The 27,777-nt window shown below is 47.0% G+C and overlaps 1 protein-coding gene across 3 annotated transcripts in view; it reads left to right on the top strand.

The window, feature by feature from the left end:
- The window catches only part of CUNH1orf21 (chromosome unknown C1orf21 homolog), a 48,625-nt gene extending 24,408 nt beyond the window's left edge, over nt 1-24,217 (top strand). For all 3 annotated transcript variants that reach the window (XM_026038042.1, XM_026038044.1, XM_026038045.1), the window contains 4 exons: nt 3,636-3,730; nt 21,013-21,089; nt 21,880-21,940; nt 23,540-24,217. In XM_026038042.1, coding sequence (XP_025893827.1) covers nt 3,636-3,730; nt 21,013-21,089; nt 21,880-21,940; nt 23,540-23,578 — 272 coding nt within the window. In that variant the 3' untranslated portion in view covers nt 23,579-24,217. The remainder of the gene's footprint in view (nt 1-3,635; nt 3,731-21,012; nt 21,090-21,879; nt 21,941-23,539) is intronic.
- Nucleotides 24,218-27,777: the final 3,560 nt, after the last annotated feature.

The raw sequence follows: 27,777 nt of genomic DNA, 5'->3' as shown, positions 1-27,777 counted from the left end.
ATCATGGATGAAGACGATGGGCTGCTCACCAGCTTTGCTGGCTCTTTGGTGGCATTTCAGTCTCAACCCTTGCTGTACTTCAATCAGAACCAGTGACCACATTGATACCACTTTCCCCAAGGGCTTGAAGTTGAGGGTGAAGAGATAAGTGGCGCRTCCTCTCGTATCCAAACTTTTCTTTGAGAAATATTCATTTACAGGCTTCACACTTCTTTCCTAATTGTGGGTCTCTTTTAATATTTGGCGTGGTATCTGCCAATATACGTGCAGTTGCTGTCAGGTGCACGAATAGATGGCTAGAGCGGAAAAGGGTCTGAAGAGCTCATCTCATCCATCCTGTGCCCCAGAGCAGAACGGCTTCTATGTGCAGCGCTCCAGGCAGGTGATTCCCAAAGGCCTTGGGGAAACTCTGCAATCCCCCACACAAGCTAGTCACGATACTTCTSCGTCCTTGATGTTAATGCTTTGTGCTAATGCCAAGGCTGGATCTGGGGAAATCTAAGTCCACAACAGCCCATCCTGCAGTGCATTTACAGTGGCGTTGTTGATGATGGTTGATRTGTTTTGATTTTACCATCAAAATGACTCACCTGCTGCTAAATGGGTTTCAGCTAAGTTGCAGCAAATCTTTCACGGATTTTAGCAGATATTTTTAGAAAGAGCAGGTTGGTCCTTTTCCTAAATATAGTACTGGCTTTCACATCTCTGAGGGAGGAGGGTCCACGAAGCTTTGATCTGCGGTGCCTGGTGCCTTGTGCRCAGCAGTGGGAACCGCTTCTGCGCCAGGTAGAAGCAAGTGTAGCACAGGGAAACGCGTCGTGCCARTCGGGGCTCGTGTTGTGCAGAGAGACGCTGGCATTTTAACAAACGAAGGAGAAATCTCCGCACATCCCTCACGACAGAGGCAAGAGAGAGTGCAAAACAAATCTGGAGCACAGGAAAACAAAGGTGCGGTCAGAACCTTCTTCCTGGCAGCCTGACTGAAGTACCATATAGCTCACGTCTGATCCGTGATGTATCTTGCTAAAAATAGCGAACAGAGGCGCCCCCGTCATCCCTTTCGCGAACAGCAGAGCCAAATCTGTCAGGCTTTAGATGTTTGAAATGGGACGGCACCTTCATATAAATAACAGATAGCCCTCTTCTTTTTTAAGGCTTGGTATTTAACAAAAGATTTATGCAAAAGTCAGAGCAAGCCCAGATCTAATTGATGGAGTTAGTAAGGAAAAAAAAGAAAAAGGAGTGGGAGGCCAGATCTGTGGTTTTTGTCTGTTTTTTTCCCCTTAGCCGAGCCAAAGTATAATGTCATTACCGATGRAGCTGTGGCAATGGCACTTGCACAGATGTCTGCAAGTCCCGGAGAAATCCTTTTCACAGGAGCAGCCTCAGTTTTCAGCCTCCCCTTCGCTGCCCAGTAATTGTTCCAATATTCGAGGTTGATCTGCCCATTTATCACCGTGATCGGTATTAATGAGTGTGCTTGTTCTTTGTCACGTTTCCGTGGCAACGGGCTGACACGTTGGAGTCGAGTGATCCGTTCCCAGATGGAGATCTTCATTCATAAGATTTTCCTATTGAGAGTTTCAGCAGCCTGTCCCATTTAACAAATCTTTCTCACTTCTTCCTCCAAAGTCRTCTGTGCTAGATGTGCTGCTGCCTTCTCTTTTATTGGGTGATAGGAATTATGATAATAATAATGAATATAATGATAAATGATGAATTTATTAGAAATCAAAACATGAATTTAACATCCTTTTTCCTTTCTTGCCACTCTTACCATAGGCAGCAATTTTAGCAAAACTAGAGAATTGACAAATGCAAAATGAGCTGCCTTTAGGGAAAGCATCAAAGGACCATTCCTCAAACTTGTCTTTAATCTAATTTTCATATTCATTTAAAGTCAGTTAAGACCATATAACCCCTTGCAAGGGCTGTCTCTTGCTCAGACATTCACTTGATTGTGCTTGCAGCATGTCTATCTTGACATTCCTTTCCTTCCTGTCCAATAGGACTATATCTAACTTTCATATATAAATCTCATTGCAACTAATTATTTTTTTTAAGAAAAGATTATTTTTATCAATGTCCTGAAAAGGTCATTTTTATCAATGTCCTGGTGCACTTGCATCCAAGCTGATGTCGCATCTCAGTGGTAGTTTTTACCAACAGCCACCTGGGCCTGGAGACCCTCCTCATTTTCTGCAGAGCAGGACCACCCAGTTCCCTTTGCTTGTGGCAGCCCTGGACTGGCTGCAGGTTGTGCACGTGGCCTTGGAGTTACTTCATCTGTTTTCCCATGGAAATCCATAAATGCCACTGTGGGAGTGTTCCGCTTTTCTGCATGTGGGATTTGATGCTCATGGCAACGGAGATGGTTGAAGGAGTGAGAAAAATGCAAGTTAGGTACTACAGTCAGTCAAATGCTTCTTGTTCCCAGTTTTTATTGTGTTTAGCCTTTTTGGTTTTATGAATTGTCACCTCCTGATTTCCTAAAATTCCATTTTTCTAAATAAATTCAGTGAGTTCATGTTCACACTTGCCAATCTAATGCGGTTTGAAATTTTTCCTTCGCTGTCTATTTTCAGCCTCCATTGTACCTGAGATGCTGCTATTTGATAAGTTTCCAGTTTTACTTAGAGTCAAAAAAAAATGTATGGAAATGGAACAAATGCAAAACTACGTCATGCCTTAAAAATAGAGTTGTACTTTTACAGTTAATCTTATTTACCTTGTGCACTCTTTGGTTAACACTTTCCTGAAAACAAATTACTAAGTAATTTTTTTGTCCTTACAGTACAGTTAGCTAAGGGAAATGCATTTGTGGTTTGCTTTTGACATAGAAATTGGGATAGATTGATTTTAAAGCAAACATTCCTGGAGCTTTGAGAGGGGCTGCTGCTGTAATGCACTGAAGAGCACACGTGGCAGGCAGCTGCGTGGCAGGTAGATGGGAAGCTGCCTTCTCTAGCCGTGCTGACCTGGCTGGGCCTCCGCTTTGCCTCTGGCTTTGACCSCGTTAAAACTGGACAGGAAGAGCAGAATGAAAAAATTAGTGGGTTTTGGTGGTTTGTTTTTATTATTATTTCCTCCAAATTTTAACTTAAATTTTGCCATCTGTATTGCCCTTCAGAGGATGTTTGCTCAAGGTGAGGAACACAYCTAAGCAAACTCCTCTGCGTAGGAATTACCACACATTTGTCCACTAAAAAACAACAAAATGGGGATWTTGCCGGGTGCAGAGGACTTGATTGTACTGAGACACGTTACACAGCAAACAGGGGAGCTGGTAGAGTGTAACGCTGACCTCCCATGTATCTAATAGTGGTTGTTGATGGTGCTGGGGCCGGACTGGAAGACGTAACTCGTGAGCAGTTCCTCAAGGCCAGAACAAAAGGTGCTTCCCTAACCCACAGGCAGAAAAGGTTTCTTGCTCGCAGTTGTATTTAAGCACTTGAAGCCAAATACATGTAAGTTTTAACTGCTTTCCTCACTTAGGGCCTTTTCTAGTCAGCTGCTTTTGGGTTTGGTTTGCCTTTTTTTTTCTTTTCTTTTTTTTTCTCCCCAGCTGCTGGACTACACCGGTTCACACCTTTTTTTTTTCTTTTTTTTCCCCTTGTTTCCCCCTCGGCACTCAGATGAGTATAGGATCAAACCAGTGGAAGAGGTCAAATACATGAAAAATGGGGGCGAAGATGATCAGAAAATAGCAGCCAGGAACCAAGAGAACTTGGTAAGGATCGAACTTCTCGCTTMTCTCGGGGGAGCCCTAAGCGGGGCTCAGCGCTCGCGGCGGAGGTGGCGGCACCGCGCGGACCCTCGCGGGCCGGCGCGATGCTCGCACCCCACGGGCCGGCCTTCCCTTTCCTGCTTGCCCTGCTGCGCTGAGGCCGCTGCCCGGGCACTGCTCCCACCAAGCCCTGTTTCTGCCCACCCGCCTTGGCGGCTCTAAATGTGGAACGCGTTTTGCAGCCTGTGTGTGCTGCAGAGGAGCTCTTGGTAAAAGAGGAGCGGAAAAAACGACCTCCCTGAGCCTTTTGGGAGAGTTTCCCAAAGTTTAACGGGTGGGGGTGAAATTCTGGTAGATCACTGCAGCTTTCCTCACTTGCATTTGTTTCCCCACCAATATTATCCACCTCACCTTCATAAGCCCAAGATGGGAAGACCATGAGTGAAGCAGCTATCTCTGTCAGCACCAGGGAAGGACTTGCTATTGGCTGGGATTGGGAATCTCTGCAAAACTTCCCCAGTTGGGGTATTTTTCCTTTGCAGAGGTGCATGAAGCAGCGCCAGGGCATYGGGTTCTCTCTTTCCCCGACAAACGCCCCGCTGCCCGTGTGCGCTGCCCGAGCGGCTCCGCAGCAAACGGCACCGCGTGCCGCCCCGGCACCACGGCCTCCCTGCCCGCCGGCGCCCGAGCAGCGCTCRGGCTCTACCAGGGCTAACAGGGCTCTATTTCTTCCCTATTTTGTGGTTGACATTTGCCTCCTACGATCCTGCACTGCCGACGCTCCTGCGGGCAGCAGCGCTTTAGCTTGCAGCGGGGCGTTCTTCCTTTGCTGCGTGCCCAACAAGCGTTGCTGAGAGCATCACCTTTCCCAGCAGCATCTGCAGGGTCTCAGCGTTATTGCCCATGTAAACACAGGGCTGGTTATTGTTGTGGGGGTTTTTTTGGTTGTTTGTTTGTTTGTTTTTGGGTTTTTTTTTCCCTTGTTTAAAACTGTTTGGAAGCAGAGCGGCTGCAAGGATTTTTACTAGATTCGGAGATGCCTGTGCTTTGCCAAGAGGAAAATTGCCATGTGGGTTGAATAAAAATGGGTAGAGCCTGTAGTATTTGAAACTACCCTTCAGCTATATTTAAATGGGAGCATTTACAGAGGGTAGAATTCCCCTTGAATGACAACAAGGAGGAGCTGGGAAAAGCTTGGGCTTGCTGAGGCGACTGGGTCCCTAATGTTATTTTTAAAGCTAGGTAGAGACACTTGTACCATGACTGGGAGCTGCTTTCCTGCATTTAAATGCTAATATATAGTAGAGATATTTAGTAAGAGACATTTCTATAGAMCAGCGCTTATTATTTTATTATTGGGGTGGATCAATTTTGATGGCAGCAGGAGGGTTTTGGGGAAGTATAACGTAATATGAAGTTGGAGGTTTAACATTGCTCTCCAGTCTGTAATATGGATGGAAAAATAAAAAGACAATAATATGCAAAASCTTTTAATCGGAGAGCTCATATATTCTTTAAAACAGCAAGCATCACATACGTCAAAAAGGCTTAATTTTGCTTTTCCTCGTCTTACCCTAAGGAGATTACATCTTCGGTAAACGAGTGCAGCGCTTTAATCCTGGGAGCTGTCACATCCTGGGGCTCCTGGTTTTTAAGGGGTTTCACCCCGTGGTGAGCCCTCCTTTGCGGACACGTGCAGGAGGCTGCTGGCGAGGTGGCTTCAGCCCCTGTCACCCAGGCTTTGGTTTTCTCCACATGCACAAAGTTGGCAAGTGCTGAATAAGCCCAGGGCATTTCCAGGCAGCAGGAATCTTAGCAGCAGGACAAGGCGGTGCAAAGGCCACCCAGCCTTGGGTTTTATTCAGTCAAAGAAGGATGMTTAAGGGTTTTGGGAAGGGTCTTCCCAACTTTTAGTCGCTGCTGAGCAGCTCCTGGGGAGAGGCCGGCCTTGCCAGGAAGCCCCAGCTGGCTCTGGCTGTGCCATCTACCTGCTTTGGGTACTGGAAACGCTAAAAAGAGGAAATTCAGGATGTATTAATGACTTTTCAGAGAGGATTTAGGCTTGAAAATAGCGTCTGCAAACAGGTATGACTGGAATAAGTAACATGTTTTACCATTTCTAAAGCCCTGTTAATTTTTTGTTTAGAAATGTTTAGGGCTYATTGTTCAGCTCTGCAGCATCATGCTAAGGATGCCAAGTGCAATCACAACAGGCTATTTAGCATCTATAATAGGGCTAATTTAATTGTCCTCATTTCCATATTTTTCGGAGTGTTCACAGCTTTCCACTGTAAAAATGTTATTGCTGGAAAAGGTGAAATAAAAGTGCATGTTGTATTTACGTAGCTTAGCGTTGCATTTCTAGGCTCCACGAGCTGTATTGAGTTTCCTTGAAGCCCTCTCTAATAGCACAGGTTCCTCTGAAAAAGAAAATCCAATAACTAAAGCAACATTCTTCTTTTTAGCTGGTTAGCTGAATATTTATTGCAGTGCTGTTCTCGGATATTTAGGGAGCTTCTGCTAATAGAAATCCTTATCTAGTCTATATTGCCGCAGAAGGTGCTTATTGGGATTTTTTTGGCTTCATTATCCAAACCCAGGGAACAACTGAGCATAATCCTCACTCTCTTCCAGAAGCTCTGGAGGGAAATTGCATGTTGGAGCTTGGGAGGAATTCATGGTAGCACAAAATTGCCTCCCTATCTGGTTCCCACTCTGCCTTATTAATAAAAACAATATTTTGTGCTTTGTTTTTATTTTCCCCAATAAATATAAGTTTCCACTCCAGTTACCTGCAAATGCAATTCTCGTCAGCTGTTATTTCCTACTCCTTTGCCGGCCAGGCTCAATTTCCCATTGCACCCATCCATAGGCCCACGTTACGGCCCCGCAGCTTCCGTCACTCTGTATTCCCAACCCCTTCCCTCGCTGCAGTGCTTTGCTAAGGGAAGTAGCAGCATTAGAGAGACAAACTGTATAAAAACTAAAAGCCTAGCAGAGGTGGTGAACAAAACAACTTTAATAACTGTATCACATGTAAGAGATGGAGTGTCCTGTGTGTAGGATAAGTATATAAATAGGCATGAGAAATGTGTATTATTGATAGATGAATTGTATTTTGTAGCATGAAGTGCAAGCATTGACATCTCTCTGAATTTCAGACTGACTTAGGGGAGCATCTGCTTCAGACTGCTGCCAGCTTGACCAGCCTAGGTGCTGTGTAACAGAAGCAGCCAGCTGCTGCCTGCAGCCTCTGAGTTTATTGGGAGCCTTTTCCTTTCCAACTGTGCAGAATCCTGCAAACACATCTGCAGTTTAAGGTCTCTGTCCAACAGGTCACTCACTGGATTTTTCAAAGCCTGTGATTCTAGAATAATGCTGTGCTGCCCCTAGCAGTATTAATAGGAGAAGTATTAAAAGAGAAGTAATCTCTGTGTTTTGTTGTCCATAAACCAGGATTTTAAATGTTTTTTTTTTTTCGCAGAGATGCATTTGAGGCTGTGGTAGAAGTACAAGGATGGGCTGTCATTATAGGAGTCTGTTGTTTCAAAGGCCATGCAATAGTGGACCATGTTGCCTATTTTATTTTAAATTTGTAGTGATATTGTGGAAAGCGATATTCTGGAAACTATTCTCATRGTGTCTCATGAAGGACTTAGGAGTTTTGACTCACTTCTGGGTCGCTGCATTTAATACTGAGATCCGAGGAGCTTATTGCATTACATATTGATCTTCTTTTTCTTCCTAGCACCTTTAAGAATCCTTTTTGATAGGAGAAGTGTCATTTTTTTCTCTTGCATTCAAATTTGGAGATAGCACCTGACTTTTGAGAATCTAGAAAATAAACAAAAGCTTTCAATGGATATTTTTAAGCAAGTTGGGAGGATTTCTGGTGGTTATCACCTGCTGCAGATGTTCCATCTTTTGCACTGCTCAGATTGCGTCTTCGCATGTTAGAAGACCAAATGTTCCCTTGGGGAAGTTTTCCCTCTCTTCTTAATTTGCCTGAACCCGAGCAGCCTGCGTGCCCGAGCCACGGTACCTGTGACCAATCCTTCTGAAGCCGGAGAGACGTTCCCGTTACTTGGAACGCTCTTTATACACGTCTTGTTTTTTTCTTCCTTCCCCTGTTTCTCTCTTTTTAAATGCTGTTTTAGTGTGTGAGTTCCTGCTGAGGATTGTTGTGTTTTGTTGGCTTCTTTTTGTTGTTTTAATTTTTGTTTTTGTTTTTTTATTCTTGCTGGGAAAGCTGCTGCTTTGGAGGAGGAAAAGGGACAAAGAGCTGTTTGTGGCAGAGAGGGATTAGCTTCATTGACGGGGTGGCCGGCGCGGTGCTGCAGGGAATGCTAACATCTATTTCCCCCGCTTGTTTTCCTCCTCCTTTTCATTTCCTTTTCAGCCTCAGACAATCTGAACTGCCCGGCTCCATTCAGAGCCATCCTAGAAAGAGGCAGCCTGTTTCCTTGCCGCAGCCGGGCGCGGGGTGGGGATGAGTGCGGGGTGAGGATGAGTGCAGGATGAGGATGAGCGGGGCCAAGGCCGCGAGGCGGGCGCTGGGCCCGCAGATCYGTGCCGGCCGCTCCGGGCTCCAGCGTCACGCTCCTCCAGGCCGCCCAATCCAGCTCCAGTGTCACCAGCGGCACCTGACAAAGCGTCAGCTGAACAAAATATATAGTTTATATATAAAGTTTATTATGTAAAAACACAGAACTCTGGATTTTGAGGGTTTTAGGTGTGTCCTCCATGATCATAAGAGCTAGAAATAAGATTCCTCCATAAATGCCTGGAGGAGCTGAGGGCCCAAGGGAGACACGTTCACGTGGGCCCAGCACCCTTTGCATGTCCCATCGTGGAGCAGTGTGGGCCAGCCCAGGCACCGTCACCTTCACCCAAGCTGCAGCACCTGCAGGATCACTTGGGTTTGGCCAGGTTTGCTTCTCAGGTGCCTTGGGGCTCCCGGGTTCACACTGGAGATGTTCACTAGCTTGGCACTGCCAGTGTCCAACAGGTGGATGTTCAATCGTGAGCACTTAATCTGCTGCACCTGGAGAAGGGAGTTTCAAGGTGGAGGGTGCACCTTTAGACTCAAAACTGATATTAAAATTATTTATCTTGATTCATTAAAGCAGAGATGGGAGCTTGTGAGGATAGGACTGCTGCTGCTGGTTTCGGGCAAATTCTTACCGATAGTTTTGTTGTAACTTGTTGGTAGCATGTCCAGGGGCTTTCAGAGTTGCAGAAGTGGTTTCTTTGTGAACTTATGTAACCAGTGTTCTGAAAACTGAGTTAAAAAAYGATTGACCTTGAAGTCAGTCAAATTAACTGTTGTCTCATCTAAGTAAAAGACCTTCAGCAGCCAGTGTTCAGGCTTTAACTCCATGCAGTGAATGGGGTCCCGTGACAGATCCTTCCTTCTTCGTCAGAGCTTTTTCTCCTCTTCCTTTTATCTTGTGTGTCTTTAACCAACATTATCTCTTTGATCCCCTGACCTGTTTAAAGAAAAACACATCTTTAAAGTGTTTCCTAGTAGATGGGAGTTCAGGTTGTTCACACTGTATTTTGATGGCATGATCCAAGAGCAAGGTATGTCCATTATGAGAGGATTCATTTGTTCATTTTCTTTAGGAAAGAGATTGCTTAGCCTCTCTTCGGAGATTGATGACAGCTGGTTTTATTTGAAGCACAGCAAAGCAGATGACACCTGACAGCTCTCTAGCGCAAAGTAGACCTCAAAGCTGTGTTAAATGTCTCTCTCGGATGTAATTCTAATGCGTCTTCTTGAGTGACAGACCAGAGCTGTGGCATCTCCTCTGGCCAGTGGAACTGCTCCTGGGAATGCAGACGGAGGCACCAAGGGGGAATCTGCAGGAGCTGCCAGTCAAAGCAGGAAGGAGACAGGGCACCGTCCTGGGAAGGCGCTGGTGGGCAAAGGTGGGCCCGTGTCGAGGAAAGAGGGCACGAAGAGTGGGCAAAGAAACCTCACAGACACAAGGATTTCCTTCAGCGAGGGTACACAGCTCAAGCCAGCATTTTGCTTAACATTAATATAAAGATCCTTTTCTAACATATTTTTTCCAAATGAGCATTTTTATATATGATTTTTATGGCTTCCCCATTAAATGTCCCATTGCTGTGCTGTGAAGGGATGAGAAAAACAGAAGTTCCCCCCCTATTTTGCACCATTTTTTTAAAACRTGTTCCCTTTTTTTTGAATAAACAATCCCATTTTTTTTTCAATGCATGTTATATAAATAGAGGACTTTCTTCACCAGCCAAAATACCTTTTCAAGCTCTTTATGATTCTTTAGTTAAGACATAAACAAAAAAGACTAAAAAAGTAGAGGTGAGGGGACCTGCAAGAATAAAAATTGTAGCAGGAAAGCCCTAATTATTTCACTAGTTGTCTTGCATTTTGTGCCAAAGGAGGATGAGCTGATATCTTTGCTGTTTTAATATTAATATTCACTCCTGCAGCTGGTGGGAGAAGAACCATGTTTTYCACCACATCTTTTAGGCAAATACCTACTCTTAGAGTTACAGAGCAGGAATCGTCTTCCCTGCCTCAGCTTCGATATTTTGACTCCTACATGAATGACGTTGGGCCGTGAGCTTTTTTTGCTTGTAAATAGGAAATACGCGTGGGTTCCTGTGCCTGCTCCTGGGTGCTGCAGGATGCTGCTCGGCACCCGCCTCCCCACCAGTGTCACTGCCCAGGCCCAGCTCTTCTGCCCAAACTTGCTCTTCCAGATACCCACCAGGAGCTGGATTTCCCCCAGTTGAGCTGGGGCCGAGGATAACACCTCTCCTCGCCTGTGCGACCTGTGCTGAGACTGGGGCTGCGAGGGGCTCAGCCTGAGTTCTCCACTCTAATTAGGTTTTCAGCTTCAGTTCTTTCTTTTAGCTTCTGTGAGAAACAGATCAGCTGCCTCTTGCTCTCTTTTTTTTTTTTTTTTTTTTTTTTTTCTTTCCTTTCCTTTTTCCTCCTGCTCTTTAGGCTGCTGCCCAGATGGATGGAAAATGTAAATGTGGGTGTTGGGAGGAATTTCTGCATTTCCGCTGAGGGGAGGACAGCACTGCATGGCAGAGGAGAGGAAGACTGGCTTGGGCAAAGGGGAAACGGGTATAAAATAATAAAGTTGAGGAGCTTGGGGTATTCTTATTTAGAAAAAAAAACACGTGGGGAGAAAAAAACCTTTGCTAAGAAATTTATGCTTGCAGAAGCAAGCGCTCTGCCGTGGTGAATTCAGGCTGAGGCTTGCGTGGAGGAGGCTGGAGCTGCATGTGGATGTGTCATAAAAGAAACCTCGTTCCCCCGCGAATACTTTTTCATGCAAAGGGCTGATTTGCACAGACAGCCAAGTAGTGCCAAAATAAGCTAATACACCACTTTCTGAGCCATTTCTTGCTGGTTCTGCTGGAGAAGAAAAACCTCTTTTGGGTTTAAATTGTGTGTTTCTTGTTCAAACACAGCTCTTGGAGTCTTGCTCCTTCTTGATCTCCCGCACTTGATGTGTGCTCAGTGTGGGACTCGTAATTTTATCTCCTGCGCAATCTTTCCACGGGATAGCATCAAAGCTGGGCTGCTTTACATAAAGAAACAAGCTGCCTGATAGTCTATGCATGGGAACAAAAACCCAGGGCTTTTTAATCATGCAATAGTATTATATTTGTGTGGGTATGTATCTATATATTTAAATATAAAAGGTAGTTTGTATTACAGTAGTGCCTGCAGGCAGTAGCTGGAATCAGAGTGAGCAGCTCTGCGTGCAAGCACAGCAAAAGGAACCCCAAAAGCTTTTGCACCAAGGCATTTTCTGAAGGATCTCATTGAGCCCGGCACTTCCGTGCTGCAACACGTGCAGTGCTGGTGATCAGTGACTGRTGTTCAGGGCAGGTTTATCCATGTCTCAAGCTATAAAACCAGAGGCAGAAGTTTGRGATATTGGGATACACATCATCTTCTCTCAGCGGTCATCCTTGCTGTAAAGTGGTGAGGACTGGGGTTTGGGGTTGTTTGGTTTTTACCCTGTCCCCTGATGTGTCCATCCATTCGCTCGGGGCTCCAAGAGACTGTTGTGAATCTGGAGCAGTATTTTCCAGGTCGGTGCGTGAGCTGGCACCGGCCAGGATGCTCACGGCAGCCCCAGGATGCAGGTGGTGGCAGTGCAGAGATCCGCCAGCCAGTGTTAATTAGACTCTGATGCTTTCCGAGATACCTAAGGAGAGGATTAATTATAAAAGGTTTGCAGCATTGCAACGCACTCCTGTAACTAAACCTGGGCCAGCTTTCATTTTCAAGTGAACACGAACGCATTTTGCTCTGCTTAAAAATGCCTAAATATATCTTTCCATCTTTATATGTAAATAAGGAGATTTATGAATTTATCTGAATGAATCTGACTGTTAAATGGAAAAAAAAATCCACATAAAAGGCCCATGTGGTGCTGGCCAGCAGAGCAGACTGGCATTGCCCTTGTGGGCTTGGTTGGGTTTTCGAAGCAGCTTTTCTGGCTTTTCTTGGTCTCTCAAATAAAATAGATGTTTTTTTTCCCAGTTTGCATTTTTTGTTTAAATCAGTGACCTTCCAATGTGCCTTTTATGCTCCCCCTTTTATCTCTGTATATGTTTGTATTTATTTACACATGATTGAGTGTGTGCATGTGTGTGTAAGGCTCATTCTGGCTTGAACATGTGGAACCACAAAAGCCTACATTAAATGTTACAGCAAGTGCCTTCCACCTCTTCCATGCTCCCAGTTTTCCTTAGGGAACCTTTCTGTAGCTCCTCTGAGCTGCAAAATTAACAAGTTCTCGCCATTTAATGGCAGTGTACCCCTTAGGGCCACAGGTTTGGAAAATTTCCTTTTTTTTTTCCTCTCTGCGAGCTGCCTTTTCTGATGATAACATTACATAGCTAGGTGCTAATTTTTTATATCGTGCCCCCCAAGCGCTAAAATAAAAACCAGGCCATTTGTGTCGTGCTGGGTTGCAAAGGGGGCAGCAATGGGGGACGCAGAGTTTCACCTCTCTGCACCTTCGAGTCCTCATTGCCCTCAGCCCCACCGCCTGCCAGGCAAAATATATGGGGTCTGCTCTGGGTTTACAGACGTCGACAGATTAATTTGGGAAGACGGATAACGCACGGGCATCGTGGCCTCAGCCTGAGTCCTATAAAAGTGATGTATGGCTAGTGCAACACCATAAAAACTTGTATGGAGGCAGCGGCTTAATTAACTCTTCCTGATTAAAGCAGTGCAGTATGTGAGTCTAATAGCCCGTCCTCCAGAGCAGACTGCGAGTTTCCTTATTACTTTGGTGCCTCTCACTGGCAAATTGCGAGCTGCCAGCGCTTCCCTGTGATTAATTGCATTTAGGGGAACTTAAAGCTGGGGTGGGAGATACCGTATGATTATTTTGCTCTTGCTTTGAGCTCCTTACGTAAGGTGAAGCAAGGAGTTGCCAGGCATGAAGTGATGGGATAAGCACTGGCTGATGCTTTGAGCAGCTTTGCCGTTGAGGATCGGCATGTCTCGCTTCAGTCATCCTTGGGCTTGAGCAACTCTTAATTGATGCAATATTTTCCCAGTGGCCATCTTTCCTAGTCATTTGGCGGGGGATTCTCCAACACCATAACTGTAGAAGAAGCTCATGTCATCCCTTGTGCATTTTACATAGGCCAGGATGCTGCTTGCCCTCATTGCAGCAGCGTGGCTCCCTAGCCSACCCTTTCTCCCACTCTTTTCTGCAGAATTGCTGCTTAATCTGGGGTTTGTGCTTTGTGAACAGCCAGGTGCTTATTGCTACCTTGGTGGGATAGCGAGACCTGGCCTGGGCTCCTGCCCTTCTCAGTACACGTCTCTCCAAGTTGTCAGGGTAACTTTGAATTGTGCAAAACACTGGAGTCCTTCCTGGCCCGGTGTTCCCTGCGGTCAGGGAAGTGGCTGCAGCCTGGAATTCCTYGTTTCCCATCACGTGTCACTCACGGGAATGCAGCTCTGGGACAGAACCCGCCAAGGCGCTCCTCGCTGCGGGCGTCTGGCTTGAGCAGAGGGGTGCCCAGCCGGGCAGGAGCGCTGCCATCCCCTGCGCCCCCAGAACAGCCCCGTTTTTCCAAACTTGTTCATAAACTATCAGGAGAAATGGTGCCAGATGCCTTGAAATAAATCAAGGTGTGTCACATGGTGTATCTCAGTGAGGTTAATTGGAACCAGCTTCCAGTAAATGGACTTCAGCTTTTACACAAATGTGAGCTTTCTTAATAGCGATTTCAAGTACTCTTAGCTTACATTTTTGCCCAATTTACATATATTTCCCTGAGAAAAAAGGCGATAAATTTAATCCAGGGTAAAACTGCCTTGCCGTGCAAGCAGGACGCTGCCCTGGTAGCCGAATGCTGGGAATCTTTGCCTTCTCCTGGCTCCTGGCACCCAGCAGTTGCATGGTGSGGTCTTCCAGTGGCTGTGACGCACRGGGCCGCAGGCATCGAGGGGAAGGTTATTTGTCACCTTGCAGCCGTAAGAACACTCGGATTCCTTTCATCTGATGTGTCCCACCAATATTAAGTAAGTCCATTTTTTATTGTCCTTCGCAACTTACTTTTTCCTGGCTTGGGAAGTCCAGCATCTCACTTCTTGGAACCTGAGCTGCGATATGACAAATATTTCTGGCCAGTATTTCTAGCTCTGGCAGGGTTTGAAGATTTCTTGGCCGGCTTTTACAGCAAGCTGACAGCTTAGACCAAATATAACAAGAGGCAGGGTACAGCATGTCGAATACGATCGAGTTAGTTGTTATTGTGCTGTTTTTCTTGCCTCAAAATTATTCAGAGTGTTCTGGGCTTTGTGCTGAGTAGGACGCCATTCAGAATGCTAGATATTAAATAATTACAGCTATTAAACAAGTTTAAACAAAATAAGAGATCTTTGTATCTTTTAAAAAGAAAGAGATTTGTTTTGGTAAGTCTTTGTATTAACTATAACAGTATCCACTGTGTTAAGTGTTTGGGAGGTAGAACTCAGTCCCGATTTTTATTGGTTCTTCTCTCGTTCCTTCTCTGCAGCTATATCAAAGGGTATCATTGATGATCATGCACGGAGAAAAGTTGCTGAATTGAAAATGTATAGTCCTGTAACCTATAGAAACAGCCCTATAACCTATAGAAATACCTTTCTAACTAATGTTGGCCAGAGTTTCTGCGGGGCCCTGGGTGGCTGCTCTGCTCTTCTGTAGGTGACATGAGCGCTAGCCCTGCCAGCCGGCTTGCCACAAATAGGCTGTGATTAATTGCAGGTGATTTTAAGCTTCAGGAATGGCCCAGAGGAGCCAACCACAGCAGTACTGAGGCATCACGTGTACATAGCCCAGGAAGGCCATGGTGGTCCTAGGACATTCACAGCAAATCACTGTTATTAGTTGCTGTTTATAGTGGAGTTCAAGGTGACGTCAATGGCCATGCTTCATTTGGAAAAAATGGTAAAACTGTGAAGAGGTTGGTTGCTCTTGCCCATTCGTGGCCTAAATGAGGTTTAAATGGGGTAAAATGTGCCCTGATGGTGAGTGACCCTCCTGTTCTTCTGCTCGGGTGATCATATGGATTCAGTCTATACACAGCTCTGGTCTCTGCTCAAATACATTTTGCTCTACAGGATTTTTAGAAACATCTTGATGACCCTCTGTGTGACGCTCTTCCTTTTACACGAGCAAGGCAGGACCACAAATCACAGCGTAGCAGGTGCAGTAGCAGAGGAGATTTCATCTATTAGGGTTCTTCAGTAGCAGTCAAGGAAAATACTGGCTACTACTGTTGTAAAAAGGCAGAGGGATGACAGAGCGTGAGCTCTGGTGACTTTATAAAAATCTAATTTTGCTCTTAGGATCAATGACATGGTGTACAGCGTGAAGTCAAGTTCTCATTATCACATTAAGATTAAACAGTGAATTAAGTGCAAGAAAGTARTTGAACGTAGCACTGCAAGGCTGCCGTGAAAACAGGACAGTATTTTCTTTCTAAGCTCTTCTTTTCCCCTCACTGGAAGTACCTTCTTACCAATGTGCTTCTGACTCGGGCAGAAAGCTTTCGTGTTTGGCAGGACTGCGGCTGCTGGTAATCACAGGCAAACCCTTCATTTTGTGAACATCTCCTGATGGGAAAAGCCTAGGGAATTTTGGAGGTGTTTTTCCCATCTTTTCACTCATCTTATTTAGAAAAGAAAWTCAAGTATGTGTTAAAACTCAGTATCTGCAAATGGTTGAAAACTGTTACATGCTCCAAGGTGGATTTTGCTTGGGAATAACCGCTCTGCAGCAATTCGGGAGTGCATGTTTTGGTTTCGCATGTTGTTCTTTCTAATTTTGGGAAGAGCTGCTGGACTGTAAGCTAAAGGACCTTGTGGCAATTCTGATAGCGTTAAGTAATTGTTTCATGGAGCAATCCAAGCGTGGAGGCAGAAAGATAGATATCACACCTAATACTTCTCTGGCTCAAGAGGGATCTCGGGTACTGTAGCACAAATTTTATGTAACCAAGACAGAGCTAGAGGGCAGCTTCTTTCTCCTTCAGCATTTATTTGCCTCATTTTTTTCAAAGCATGAATGTACAGTGCATTGATGTCCCTTGTAGATGTGATAATAAAACTTAATAGTATTTTGATAGCAAACCATGATTTCTAGTAACAAAATGGATGCTTTCTGCAAAGACTTGCCTAAGTCAAGGAAATTGAAAATGCAAACCAGAATTTGTGTTAGAAAGAGCTGGGTGCTCTCAGCTGAGTGTTTGTGACTCAACCTGCCTTTCAGAACAGAAAAACATCTTCTGCTTTCAGGAAAACCTGAAAAGTGAAAAATGTTCTGGTAGCATCGGCTTGCTTGCAAGTCTGCAACAGGGCTGTCACTGCCAGAGAAATGCCAGCTCCGTGTGAGTACTGCAGGTCAACCTTGCTCCTTGGAGACACCGCATGGGAATGGAGCTGCTCTTGCTGTCAGACGCAGTAATGCACGTGGTGCTTTCTGACCTCAGGAAGGTTTCAAATCTTGTGACCAAAGCTGGAAGCGTGATCTTTAAGAAAGATGTAGGCAGACTGGAAAGGGCCCAGAGGGAAGTGACAGGAAGGTTTAGCAAAAGCAAGTTGTAATGAAAGGCAGAAGGACTTGWTTTGTTTAGCCTAAAAAGGCAGAAGGAAACACAAGTCATCCAACATATAAAAGGCTTCTTTCAGGCAACATATAAAAGGCTTTCAGTCGGGCAGTAGAAAGAACATTTGAACTTTTAGGGAAGGAAAAAAATGAAGACAGACTCTGGAGAAAACTGTAGTTGGAGGTTTGGGGAACAGATTGAGCAGAAATTGTCCTCACATGGAATAAATAGGTGGTATTTTGGAATTATCTGCCTTTGGTGATTGTTGCTGCCATCTGAAGCTTTCAGGAGACCGACCTCACAAAGTCTCACAGGACCGTTTCTTATTTTGATCAAGCGGCCTTGGAGAATGTCCCTACCTCTCCTTTCCTTTTACTTGTCCTGCTGGGGGTTCCCACTAAGCTGCCCATGTCCAGCCAATCCGAGCTTGCCCGGCGTGCAGGGACCTCCTCTCACGTGGCCCTGCTGTGGGAGCCGCAGTGATTGACACCCCAGCGCAGCCCAGCCCGTCCCCGTGCCCTCCAGCCAGCGGGTGGAGGAGGGCAAGGCTCACCTCCCGTCCTCACCATGCCCCTTCCCTCCACCTGGGAGCCGGTGGCCTTGGGAAGAGGCCATACGGAAGGTGACACGCTGGAATCAGGGTGGACAATATACAAGGTGGAGTCAGGGAACATGAGAACTGTGGARGCTGTGGCAATATTGGTGCTTCATTTTGTTGTCCTTTGGGATGATGGAGCAGGCACATGGTAATCTAGTGTTTCTAAAATATATGTTGAACATCAGTACCTCCAGCTCCGTGTCTTGATGGATTTTCAGGTAGTTCTCGCTCAGTAATTGGTCTGRAAATCTTCCCCGATCGGCAGCATTTCTAGCAGCCAAAGCTAATTTTATTCTTCCCTGATAGAAGGTGTTTGCTTTGCTGGTCCACATTTCTGCTGAGGAGATGCAAATTTTGCAGGGAACCTATGGGAGATAAACACGTCAGGAATGGAGGCTGGGTTTTTACGTGGCCTGAAGTCTGAAAAGTCCCTGTGATCGTCTTTCATTATGGTATATATCATATCTATCCTCAGTATTAATGACAAATGAATTTGTTTTGATAGTCTAGACAGACTCCATGCTTATGGATGGACTGGGCACTTCMTAAATAATCACGCTACTGTATTTTTTGTGAAGTAAGGATTTCTTTTCAAGTTTGCTGCCACATATTTGAAGACATCTAAACAATAAAAAAGATTCTAAAAAAATACATGAATCAGTTAAGATTCCTCCTGCAGCCATAATATTTTTTCATGTGTCGTAGTACATATGTCATCCTAAATAATAATCAAACAGTTATGTCCTTTAAAAGCAACGTTTTAGCAACACTTGGTGAAATTTACTAYGTAGCAAGAACTACAACTTCCATCTCTTGGGTCTCAAATCTTACGCTTTKTGCAAACTGGAGAATTAGTAAGAACAAAAGCAAAATGCAGGCATTGAAAATATGTTCCCGGAGTGATGTTAATGTCCGCAACGTTAATGGTTAAGGAAATGGTAAAATCTATGGTAAGGAAATGTTAAAATCTTACCCATGGATGGTGCTGAGAGAAGGTGGGTGCCGTGCTGCTGTTGGGGACCCACCTGGGGGTGTTGGTGCTTCCCTGCGCAGGCAGGTGGATGACACAGCCGGGCAGCAGCTCCAGCGCCTGGGAGCAGCGTCGGCGCCTCCCGCGGGGCCTGCGGGACCGGGAGCAGGGAGCCGTGGGCGCCGTGGGCGCCGGCAGCCTGGGCGCACACACACCCCTGCCTTGATGCCGCTGCTTTGCGCGCCGGGCCCCGCACGCGGGGGTGAGTGACCCAGCCCCTTCCTGGCACAGGGACTGAGGAGAAATGTCCTCCATGATCTCGGGATTTGAGCAAGAGGCAGGAGTGTCTTGTAGCCGATGAGACAAAGTCCTTAGTGAGGCTGGGTTAGTAGGACACTTTGATTTCCCTGGTTTTTGAAAGGATCTTGGTGCACATTGTGGAGGCAGTAAGGGGTGTATGTTAGACTCCAGGTGCTGCCACCTTCCCCTTGCGCTTACGAGCCGAGCACCAGCAGAGCTGCAGAGACGAGGCACCATCAACACGCTCTTGTCCCGCAGGTGGAGGGACCTGCTGGTGTTCTAACACCTCCTCTGATCGGCTACTCGATGGTCACCATCATCCCAACGAGACCACCTTACATGTGATGCAAAATGCCTTTGCAAAACTTTTATTTTTTTAAGCAAAAGCTAATGGATACATGCCTGATGGGCTGCCTAATACACCGAGTTACTTTTAAGAGCAGCTTATGCCTGGCTATAAATGTTTCACAGACCTCTTGCAATCCCGTTGCAGGCTCGTTCCACATCATCACTCTTAGAGGAGAGCTGCCTGCAGGAGACATGCATGAAAAATTGGAGGGCACTGAGTAATTTGTCATTTATTGTAAATATATTTCCTGTAAAAGCCTGTTGAGAGAGATATATTACCGATGCAGGCTGAATAAGCAGGAAGTTAATTCTGAGGCAGGTCTTGTTACCCAAGGGGTTTGTAGGATCCGGGAGACTGAGATACCTGCAGAAGAGCAAGCCTCATGCTTTACATTGGTAACTGCAACCTAAACCAGGGCCATGCCTAACCTAAAACATTTCCTTGAGGGTCACACTAATCTTGTAAGAAGCTTTTCATAATGAAGATTTTAATTTTTTTYCATCATTTGGGTGGACAAAAATTTTGTCTACATTTTTTGATTCACTAGATAAAACTTCCAACCACTCCGATGCACAAAAGCCATTAAAGAGGTATTATATAACCCAGAGAGCAGCTCTCCTCTCTGCTCACAGGATTTTCTCCTGGGCATTGCTGGATATTTYTTAATTTAAGCCGTAATTCTCCATGCCCTGGGGGAATCCAGCTCCACCTTTAGCCATCTCCCTTGCTCGGCACGGGAGTGAAATTTCGTGTACYGTGTCCAATCCTGCAGACACTGGTTTGGGGCTTTATCTTGGTCACAATGTTCATTTTCTCATCCTGGCTGCTCTTTTGAGAGCCCAAGGAGCCAGAAAACCCAAATGTTTAAAGCAGCATAACCGAAGCCAAACCAAAGCAGCTTCCAGACCGGCTMCTCTTTTCCCATTTCCGTAGCAGTTCTTGCTCTTTCGTGCAGTTCCCCATCAAAGCTTGCAAGCCCAGAGTGAACTATATTTTATCAAATTCCTGCTTTTTTCGTATTTGTCGAGATCCTGTAAGTATAGTGATGCTGGTCTCACAATCACACTGCTTGAAAGCATTTAAAAAGGATGACACTTCTGTTACCATCCAGGCTCTCCCTGCTTTCAGCCAAATGTGCTACATACTCAGTACATGCTCCTGCACCTGTGTGGTGTAGGTGCCTCGCTGCGCTGGGGGCTTCCTGAGCTGCTGGCCCGTGGAAGCACCTCCAGAACGCAAGGCCTGTCAAGGACAGAGGGTGACAGCTCTGCCGTTGGCTGGTGCTCACGGTGGTCTGGCCAAATCCGCCCTCTTCTGCAGCAGCCCTTCAGTCCTTGTGTTTCTGCTTCCTGCAGAAGCAGCAGAATTCCTGCAGAATTCCCGCAGAATCCACATTGCCGGCCAGGGCTGCACAGCTGGAGCGTGCAGGGAGCTGGACCCTGGTGCAGTGTCTCCAGGTCGTTCGTGTTCATTTTGCAGCAGCAACGTTGCCCAGAGTGCCTGGGCAGGCTAGGGATGGAAACCTGCCTTTTTCCAGGATGAGGCCTGCCCTTTAGGAGAAGTTTGAGGGCAAGGAGGAGCGCTGGTGAAAGCGCAGGCCAAAGGGAGGTTGTGCATCCAGCTCCGACGGCGTTGCCGTCGGAGAGGCCGGCTCTGCGTTGGTGCAGCCGGGGAGGCTCCGCTGCTGGTTCAGTGGGGCCTTCATACACGGGTGTCCTCAGAGCTGATGGTGGGTGTCTCACGGTGGGTGTCTCACGGAGAGGTGTTCCGTGGCGGGTGTTTCTGGTGGGTGTCTCACGGAGAGGTGTTCCGTGGCGGGTGTTTCTGGTGGGTGTCTCACAGTGGGTGTTCCATGGTAGACAGGCAGATGTGCCCGACAGCAGGTGAACCGTAAATGCTAATGGTGCCCGTGTTGTGGTTCTTTTTGTGTGTTCCAGGAAAAAAGTGCCAGTTCAAATGTAAGACTTAAGTCTAACAAAGAGATCCCAGGATTAGTACATCAACCCCGAGCAAAGTAAGTTTGATTTTCTTTTCTTTTTACATGCAATTTTTTAATTTTTTTTTTTTTAAAGGTTTATAATCTGAAAACTATAACACATCTAACCCTAGTGGGGAGGGATTGCCTGGGAAAAGCCAGCTTTGCTTGAAGAGTAAAAATAAGCAAGCAGTGAAGTACCTTTCTAGGACTCTCTACTCTTGCTGAATGGCTGTTATTTTAAAACAAAAACGTAGGCTGTGTTGCAAATATTATTAAGTTAAAGCACATTGGAGGGAGTTTTAAGTTGTTATTTAGAGCAGTAGGATTGGGAAGAWCTGTCGAGGAGAACCTAGATCGTTACATAAAGCTCTGTACGTCTGGGACAGCAGTTAAACCTTGGGCATCCAGACAGATAMCAGGTGCTTGGTTCCTTCCTCTTAACCATGAATAAGCTGCTACCACTCCCTTACCTTAACTTCCCATCCTTAAGGCAGTGCAACGCTGGCTTTTTGTTGTTTTGCCTTTGGCTTCCTTAATAATTCTGTCCTTCTGCCCGTCACCCGGGTTATCCGCAGGGGCCATGTGGCTGCATCTGCTTCCACACTCCCGTTGAGCCCGGCCTAGCTGTAGGTCGGGGCTGTGAAGCCCTCTTTGGGGTGGGCTCGCTGGCTTGGGGTGGGTCTTGTGCCACGTGTGGGTCCCCAGCAGCTGGGCCAAGGGATCTTCTGGAGCCAGGTTATAATTTGGGCTTTACTCTCCCTCCTGGACTKCAGCGGCGGGGGCTTAAAATGGAGATGGTCCCCGATGCTCTCCCTTTGCTTTGCAGCATGCACATCTCGGAAAGCCAGCAGGAATTCTTCAGGATGCTCGATGAAAAAATTGAAAAGGTAGGAGCCAGGGAGGCCTCTGGGGGCTGGGCTGCTGCTGCACCCACAGGGGCCGGAGGAGCCAGCCGAGCCTGGATGGGATGGTGGCCCCAGCGCAGCAGCTGGGCTGCAGGTTTCTCAAGGACAGGGGTGGACAGCTCAGTTTCCTGATAACAGCTTTCATTTACGGATCCTTGCGTTATCCGCCAGTCTGCCACCTGAGTGTGATTCCTTGAGAAACAATGGAGAATTTTTATGTCATGACATAGCCTGAAATAGAGACAGTCAGAGGCTGAATGGTTGGTTTGGGTGGCCTTGCAAGCGCAGGGGAAGCTGGGCAGGAACACTTGGCTCCTCATTATACCCTGAGCTGATGTTCACTCAGTGTTTTCTTAGATTTCACATCTTGGAGTTTGGTGCCTTATTTAATATCTGATGCTAAACATTTGATTTCCCAGCTGGAATAAAATAATTCATATTCCCACATGGTAATTTGGGTTTGCAGAGAAGGAGGGGAATTTTTACTTGGACAGCAGTGAATTTCTGCCATTTTTTGCCCACCCTGCTGGCRTCTTACTCTCGATAAGTCTCTTATTTGTCCCAAACAACAGATTTGTTTTGCTTTTGTCAAATGTGATTTTTTTTTAAGCATAGTATAAAATAAGAGAGGAATAACAAATATTTCACACAGACAGTGGGGGGCGGGGTTATGCTATTCAGGGAGCTGTTTTCGTATTTAGAGCTGTGGGGGTTATTTATTTATGAGGGTAAAAATAATAAAAAGAAGAGATGGTAAAGCAAAATACGAATTATCTTCCTCTAAGTGTGGGGTGGGCTCTTCTTRTCCCATTGGATTCCCTGGGTGCCCCATCTCGGCTACAAGAAAGAKTCTGAGAAAGGTTCGCTCTCGCTAGAGCCCTGTGTACTGATCAGAAATGAGCCTCTTAATCTTTATGTTGTCATTGTGGGTTATGGCCCAGCCTGTAGGCAGCTGTCTCACTGTGGGACCAAAATGCCTGAGATGCAATTAAATAGTAAACAATGCATTTCTAGGTTCATACCTATCCCTAGAAGAGAAACAGCTGTGGGGTTGTGATTAAAACAAAGCAAAAAAAACCCAACCCAGGCAACCTGCCTTGGYGGGATTCATGGCTGGTGGTGTCGGAAGCTGCTCCCTGCCTAGCTCCACCTTCAAAACAGCAATTGCAAAATGCACTTACGTCCGATGGCAGCAGAGTCAGAATGTGGTGGGAGCCGCCGCCGAGGCGCCTGCGTCCCGGTGGCTCCTGCCCCGCTGCTGACCCTGTCTGCAGCGCGCGCTGCGCCCGGCCTCCTCCGGCGGGAACATGGGATGCTGCAGGCTCCGGGGGGCCCTCGCGCAGACACGGCCCAGGGCTCCCTTGTGCCAGCGGGCTGGGGCCGGCTCACGCCGTCTCYGGCAGCGCCCTGAGCCTGTGACGGTGGCTCCTGTGCTTTGGAGAGCCCCTGCCGGGCACTGGGGTGCGGCGATCTGCTGGGCTGGGGCTCATCCTGAAGGATGAAGCTCTTCCAGAGCCGCTGTTGCTTGTTGTCACTTACGTCTCCAGTSATGCCGTTACAAACCTGTCTGTGTCCCTCAAGGGCCGCGACTATTGTTCAGAAGAGGAGGACGTCACATAGTGCCAGCGCTACGGGCGAAGCAGGACTACTACTGTGTAAATAGAGTACAGCCCCGCGAGACCTTTGGGACGCCGCCAGAGCGAGCGCGCTCCATCCCGCCAGAAGATCATCTCCACATTATCTGCTCCATTCAGTTCCAGTGTTTCTTAATGGCCAGACAAGGAATCCCGCCAAGGACTCGTGTGGGACCGTTTCCGTTGCTGCTAGTTAAAACTCGTCGCAACTTTCCACTTTTTTCCATGTCCAGATATGCAGCGAATCCTTAAGGTTAATCCGAAAGACCGCGTTGATTTTTTTTCAGGCTCCGGGCCGGTTTTCTAGCGAACAAGGTCGTGTCACATCAGACGTCCGTAAGCGACCGCTCGGGCTTCCTCAGGAGTCCATACGGGCCGGAGTGCTTCTTAATGCTGGTGATTTCAAGCTTTGGAGATGGGATATTTTGCCATGGCCAGCCTTGTTTCTGCGCTGGGCAGAAGCGGAGCAGCCGGTGTCCGTTACAAGCACGTTACCACTGCAATGCTGGCAGCGATGCAGGCTGCAGGGATCTGGCTTTCAAGAGGAAAAGAGTTTTCATTTACTAGGCATCTTAATCGAGGACTAAGCTTGCAGTATTGGCTTTGCTGAGCACGAACGGGAGTGTGATCACAATCATTTTGAATCTCTTTTTTTCTAAGAAAATAAACATTTTACTGTTTTTATGTATCCTGGTCTTTCGCTGTTCATCCAACACGGTGCTATAGGGGGAGTGGAGGTAACAGCAGCCCCCACATTTTTGGCTCCCTGGGTCAGGTATCGAAGCAGCCGCAAGCTGACTGTGGGGTATCTCACGTGTGCGATGGARTTTCTTTCTTTCAAAGGAGCTTGTTACCTTCTCCCTGCTTTGCTACAGTCTGAATTCGTTGAGGTTCTCATCCTTTTCCCTGGCACGTTGTCCTCTTGGGCTGTTGTAGTTTCTAAGTGCTGAGGAAGCGCCTGGTCTGTCACCAAGTCTTGGACGTGACCATGGTGGCCTCTTGCGCCTGACTGGCTTTTTCCCCATAAGTTTTGCTCAAGCAGGTGGCTTGAGTTATTTGAGTGGTTTAAGTACTAAATAGTCTGGGGATTGATCCCCAAAATCCTTCTCTCAAAGGTGCTTTGCAAACTCAAGACAGTGGAGGGGGATTGGATTTGGATCCTTCCTTTTAGCATATACTTGGCTTTCTAAATGATGAAGATCTTATTTATAAATTTCCACATACAAATCCTTCATCCCTGGGAAGGTGATGGAGCAAATCCTCCTGTGAACATTTTCAGACACATAAAGGACAAGGTGCCGTCATGGGGAGAGCAGGTGGCTTCCTGAAGGGGAAAGTGAGTACGATGTGTTGACTTTTCTAGCTGCGTGGCCTTACTGCTGATTAATTTAAAGTGCTTAATACTGTAAGTCTCTCTCCTGGGTTCATAATCCTGCTGAAAACCTCTTTTCAATAAGTTATTCACTTTTTTTTTTTAGTTCAAACGTGGGAATGTCACGGGAAGGGGAGACAAGGAGGCCGGGGGTGTGGAGGCCGGGCGCTTTGGGGAAGCCGGTGGTTCAGGGAGGAGAAATCGAGGCCAAACAGCCAAGAACCAGAGCAGCTGCTCAAGAAAAACCCACATTCTGGGATGCAGTGCTCAATGGATCCCACATTCAGCAAAATGAAGTGGAGGCTGACGAGGCCGAGCTTGGCAAGGGGAACACACAGAGACATTTGCTTGTGTCTTTGCTTTAAAACCATGTGTTTTCTCTTTTTTGGCCAGATGTGCACCCCTGCCAAAGTGGAAATTTGCCCTGTCTGCCTTAACAGCTGGTGAGAGCAGCAGCTCCTGGGCCGGCGCTGTGGGCCGGGCAGGCTGTTCTGGCATCCCGATTTTGTGTCTATTAATAGTCCCCCAACAAGTCACAGGGCGCTGCACTCGTGCAGCAGCCGAGGGGAGCAGCCGCGCRAAATGGCAGCCACGTCATCTCTGTGAGCGGGAACAGGGAGCGGGGCAAGCAGGAGCGTGGGCGGCCGGCGGGAAGCTCCAGGTGGGAGCCACATGAGGAGGTGGAACACAAGGAGCGCAGGCAGCTCCGGAGGCGCTCCGGGCTGTGGCGGCAGCTCCGGGCCCTGGGAAGGGGCCTCAGCTGCTCCCTTGGTGCCTTCCAGGCCCTGCTGAGCGAGGCCCTGTCACGAAGGCGGCGCTTCCCCCAGCCCCTCTCCTTAGGGGCCTCCTGGCATCTCTCAAGGCAGAAGGGGCTGCAAGGCAACCGTCACCCACCCGTGTCCAAGACGCTCCAAGGCCCAACTCCCGACATCCCCCTACCCACGCAGTGACCGCAGGTCCAGCCTCTGCTGCCGCTACCTTCCACTCAAAACACGCACACATCAGCGCTCCTGAACTCTTCATGGAAGACTCAAAGCTGGCGCTCGTGCACCTTCATTGAGCGGGAGGCGTTTCCTCATTCCTGCTCCTAAAGATGAAAAAATAAAACACAGGCTCTAGGGGAACTGAAACAACACACACACACACACACACACACACACACTCACCCCTACCCTGGAAATGAAGGCACAGGGCTGAAGAGCTCCCAGCCCAGGCAGGTGACGCGGTGCCCAGCTGGCCGCTCCTCCCAAGGCAGAAGCTACTGTCAGTTCAGAACAGCGTGACCAGAATATTTACATTTTTATTAAATCTTTACAATCAATTATAATCAAGTACACAATTATGTACACAGATTATATACATTTTAGCCCAGACTTTTACATCACAGTACACAGTTGCCCTTAAGAAATATTGTATACACTTATCACCAGACAGTAAAACCCACCGATAGTGTTACAGCACCTGGTATTAGAACATCTTTCATAAGAAAATATACGGCTGTAAATTGGGCTGGCTTAAAAAAAAAAAACTTATAAAATCTGAACATACAATATTTCATTCACAGAATGTTATTTTTCTCTATGTTCTGACCRACGCCTCTCACGCCCGCCGCCCTGTGGCACCTTCCCTGCGCGGCGCCGGGAGCAGGAGGGAAACCCAGCCGCGCTCGTTGGGAGCTTCGTTAAGAAAGACAAATGTAAACAAATTGAGACCATTCCTCTAACATCACGTGAGGAAGTGAGTGGCTAGTAGGAACTGGATGGCACGGAGCAGGGCTGCTCCCGTGGGCGGTGCTCATGCGACACATGCAGAGGCAATACCCGAGGATGCAGGAGGGATAACCATGGGGCAGACTTCTAAGAATTTGCAAAAAACAACAACAAAAAAAAATCACTCCCTTCTCCAACTATTAAGATCAATACATTCTTTCTGCCTTTTTATGATGATAGAAGTTTCAAAACGATAGGACAAGTTAACTAAAATCTATTTCCTCACAAGGAATCATGAAATGAAACAAACAGAAAACCCTGAATAAATCTCTTCCCCCAACTTATGCTTCTTTCCCCAAAGCTCAACTTTTCCTGATTCGGTTCTGTAAACAAATGTACATCCCACTTGTTAACCCCACGGCTATGGCTCTCATGATAGTTCTGGAAGGCAACATCAAACACTCTGCAACAACAGCAGGGATGGCATCTGGCTGAGGTAGGGCACGCACGCGGCAAGACCCACGCCGAATCTGGGACTGTTGGGGCCATCGCCAAGAGGAAACGTCTCCTGCTTTACCAAGAGGTGCAGACAAAGTAGCTGGGAAACAAAAGGAGTCTGGGGTGGCAGGGAAAGCCCATCTTTTTGAGGAGTTTTATCATTAAACGTAAGTTTTTCCAAGATTAAAGTAAAATTCAAAGAAAGCTTTAGTTAWTAACTGACAGTCTTAACATGTGGCCTGGAGGACCCCTACACGTGGAGGAACCGTTTCCCCTCAGAGAGCTGAGGAGCAGCACGGGCGGCCGGCGCCACAGAGCCCAAGGACCAGGGAGCAGCCCCGGGCGCCCAGTGGCGCCGCAAGAGCATCCCAGGAAAAGCAGGGAACATGGCCGGGGGCTCCAAGGACACTTCGGAGGCTCCCCAGATCAAACTCCTTAAGCGAATAACCCCACATAAAACTATACATATATATATAATATATATAAAATATATTTATATATATTTATATATAAATAAAAAACCCTTCCAACTGAAAAAGCTCAGCTGCTTTAAACTCATTCAGCTCAAGCCTCCATAGAGCTATATGTGCAAAGGAACCACAGCTA

The sequence above is a fragment of the Nothoprocta perdicaria genome, unplaced genomic scaffold (genome assembly GCF_003342845.1).
Source record: "Nothoprocta perdicaria isolate Ctin4 unplaced genomic scaffold, notPer1 scaffold_20, whole genome shotgun sequence".
Lineage (NCBI taxonomy): Eukaryota > Metazoa > Chordata > Aves > Tinamiformes > Tinamidae > Nothoprocta > Nothoprocta perdicaria.
Note: the sequence above shows the minus strand (reverse complement) of the source record. Positions and strands in the feature narration are given on the sequence as shown.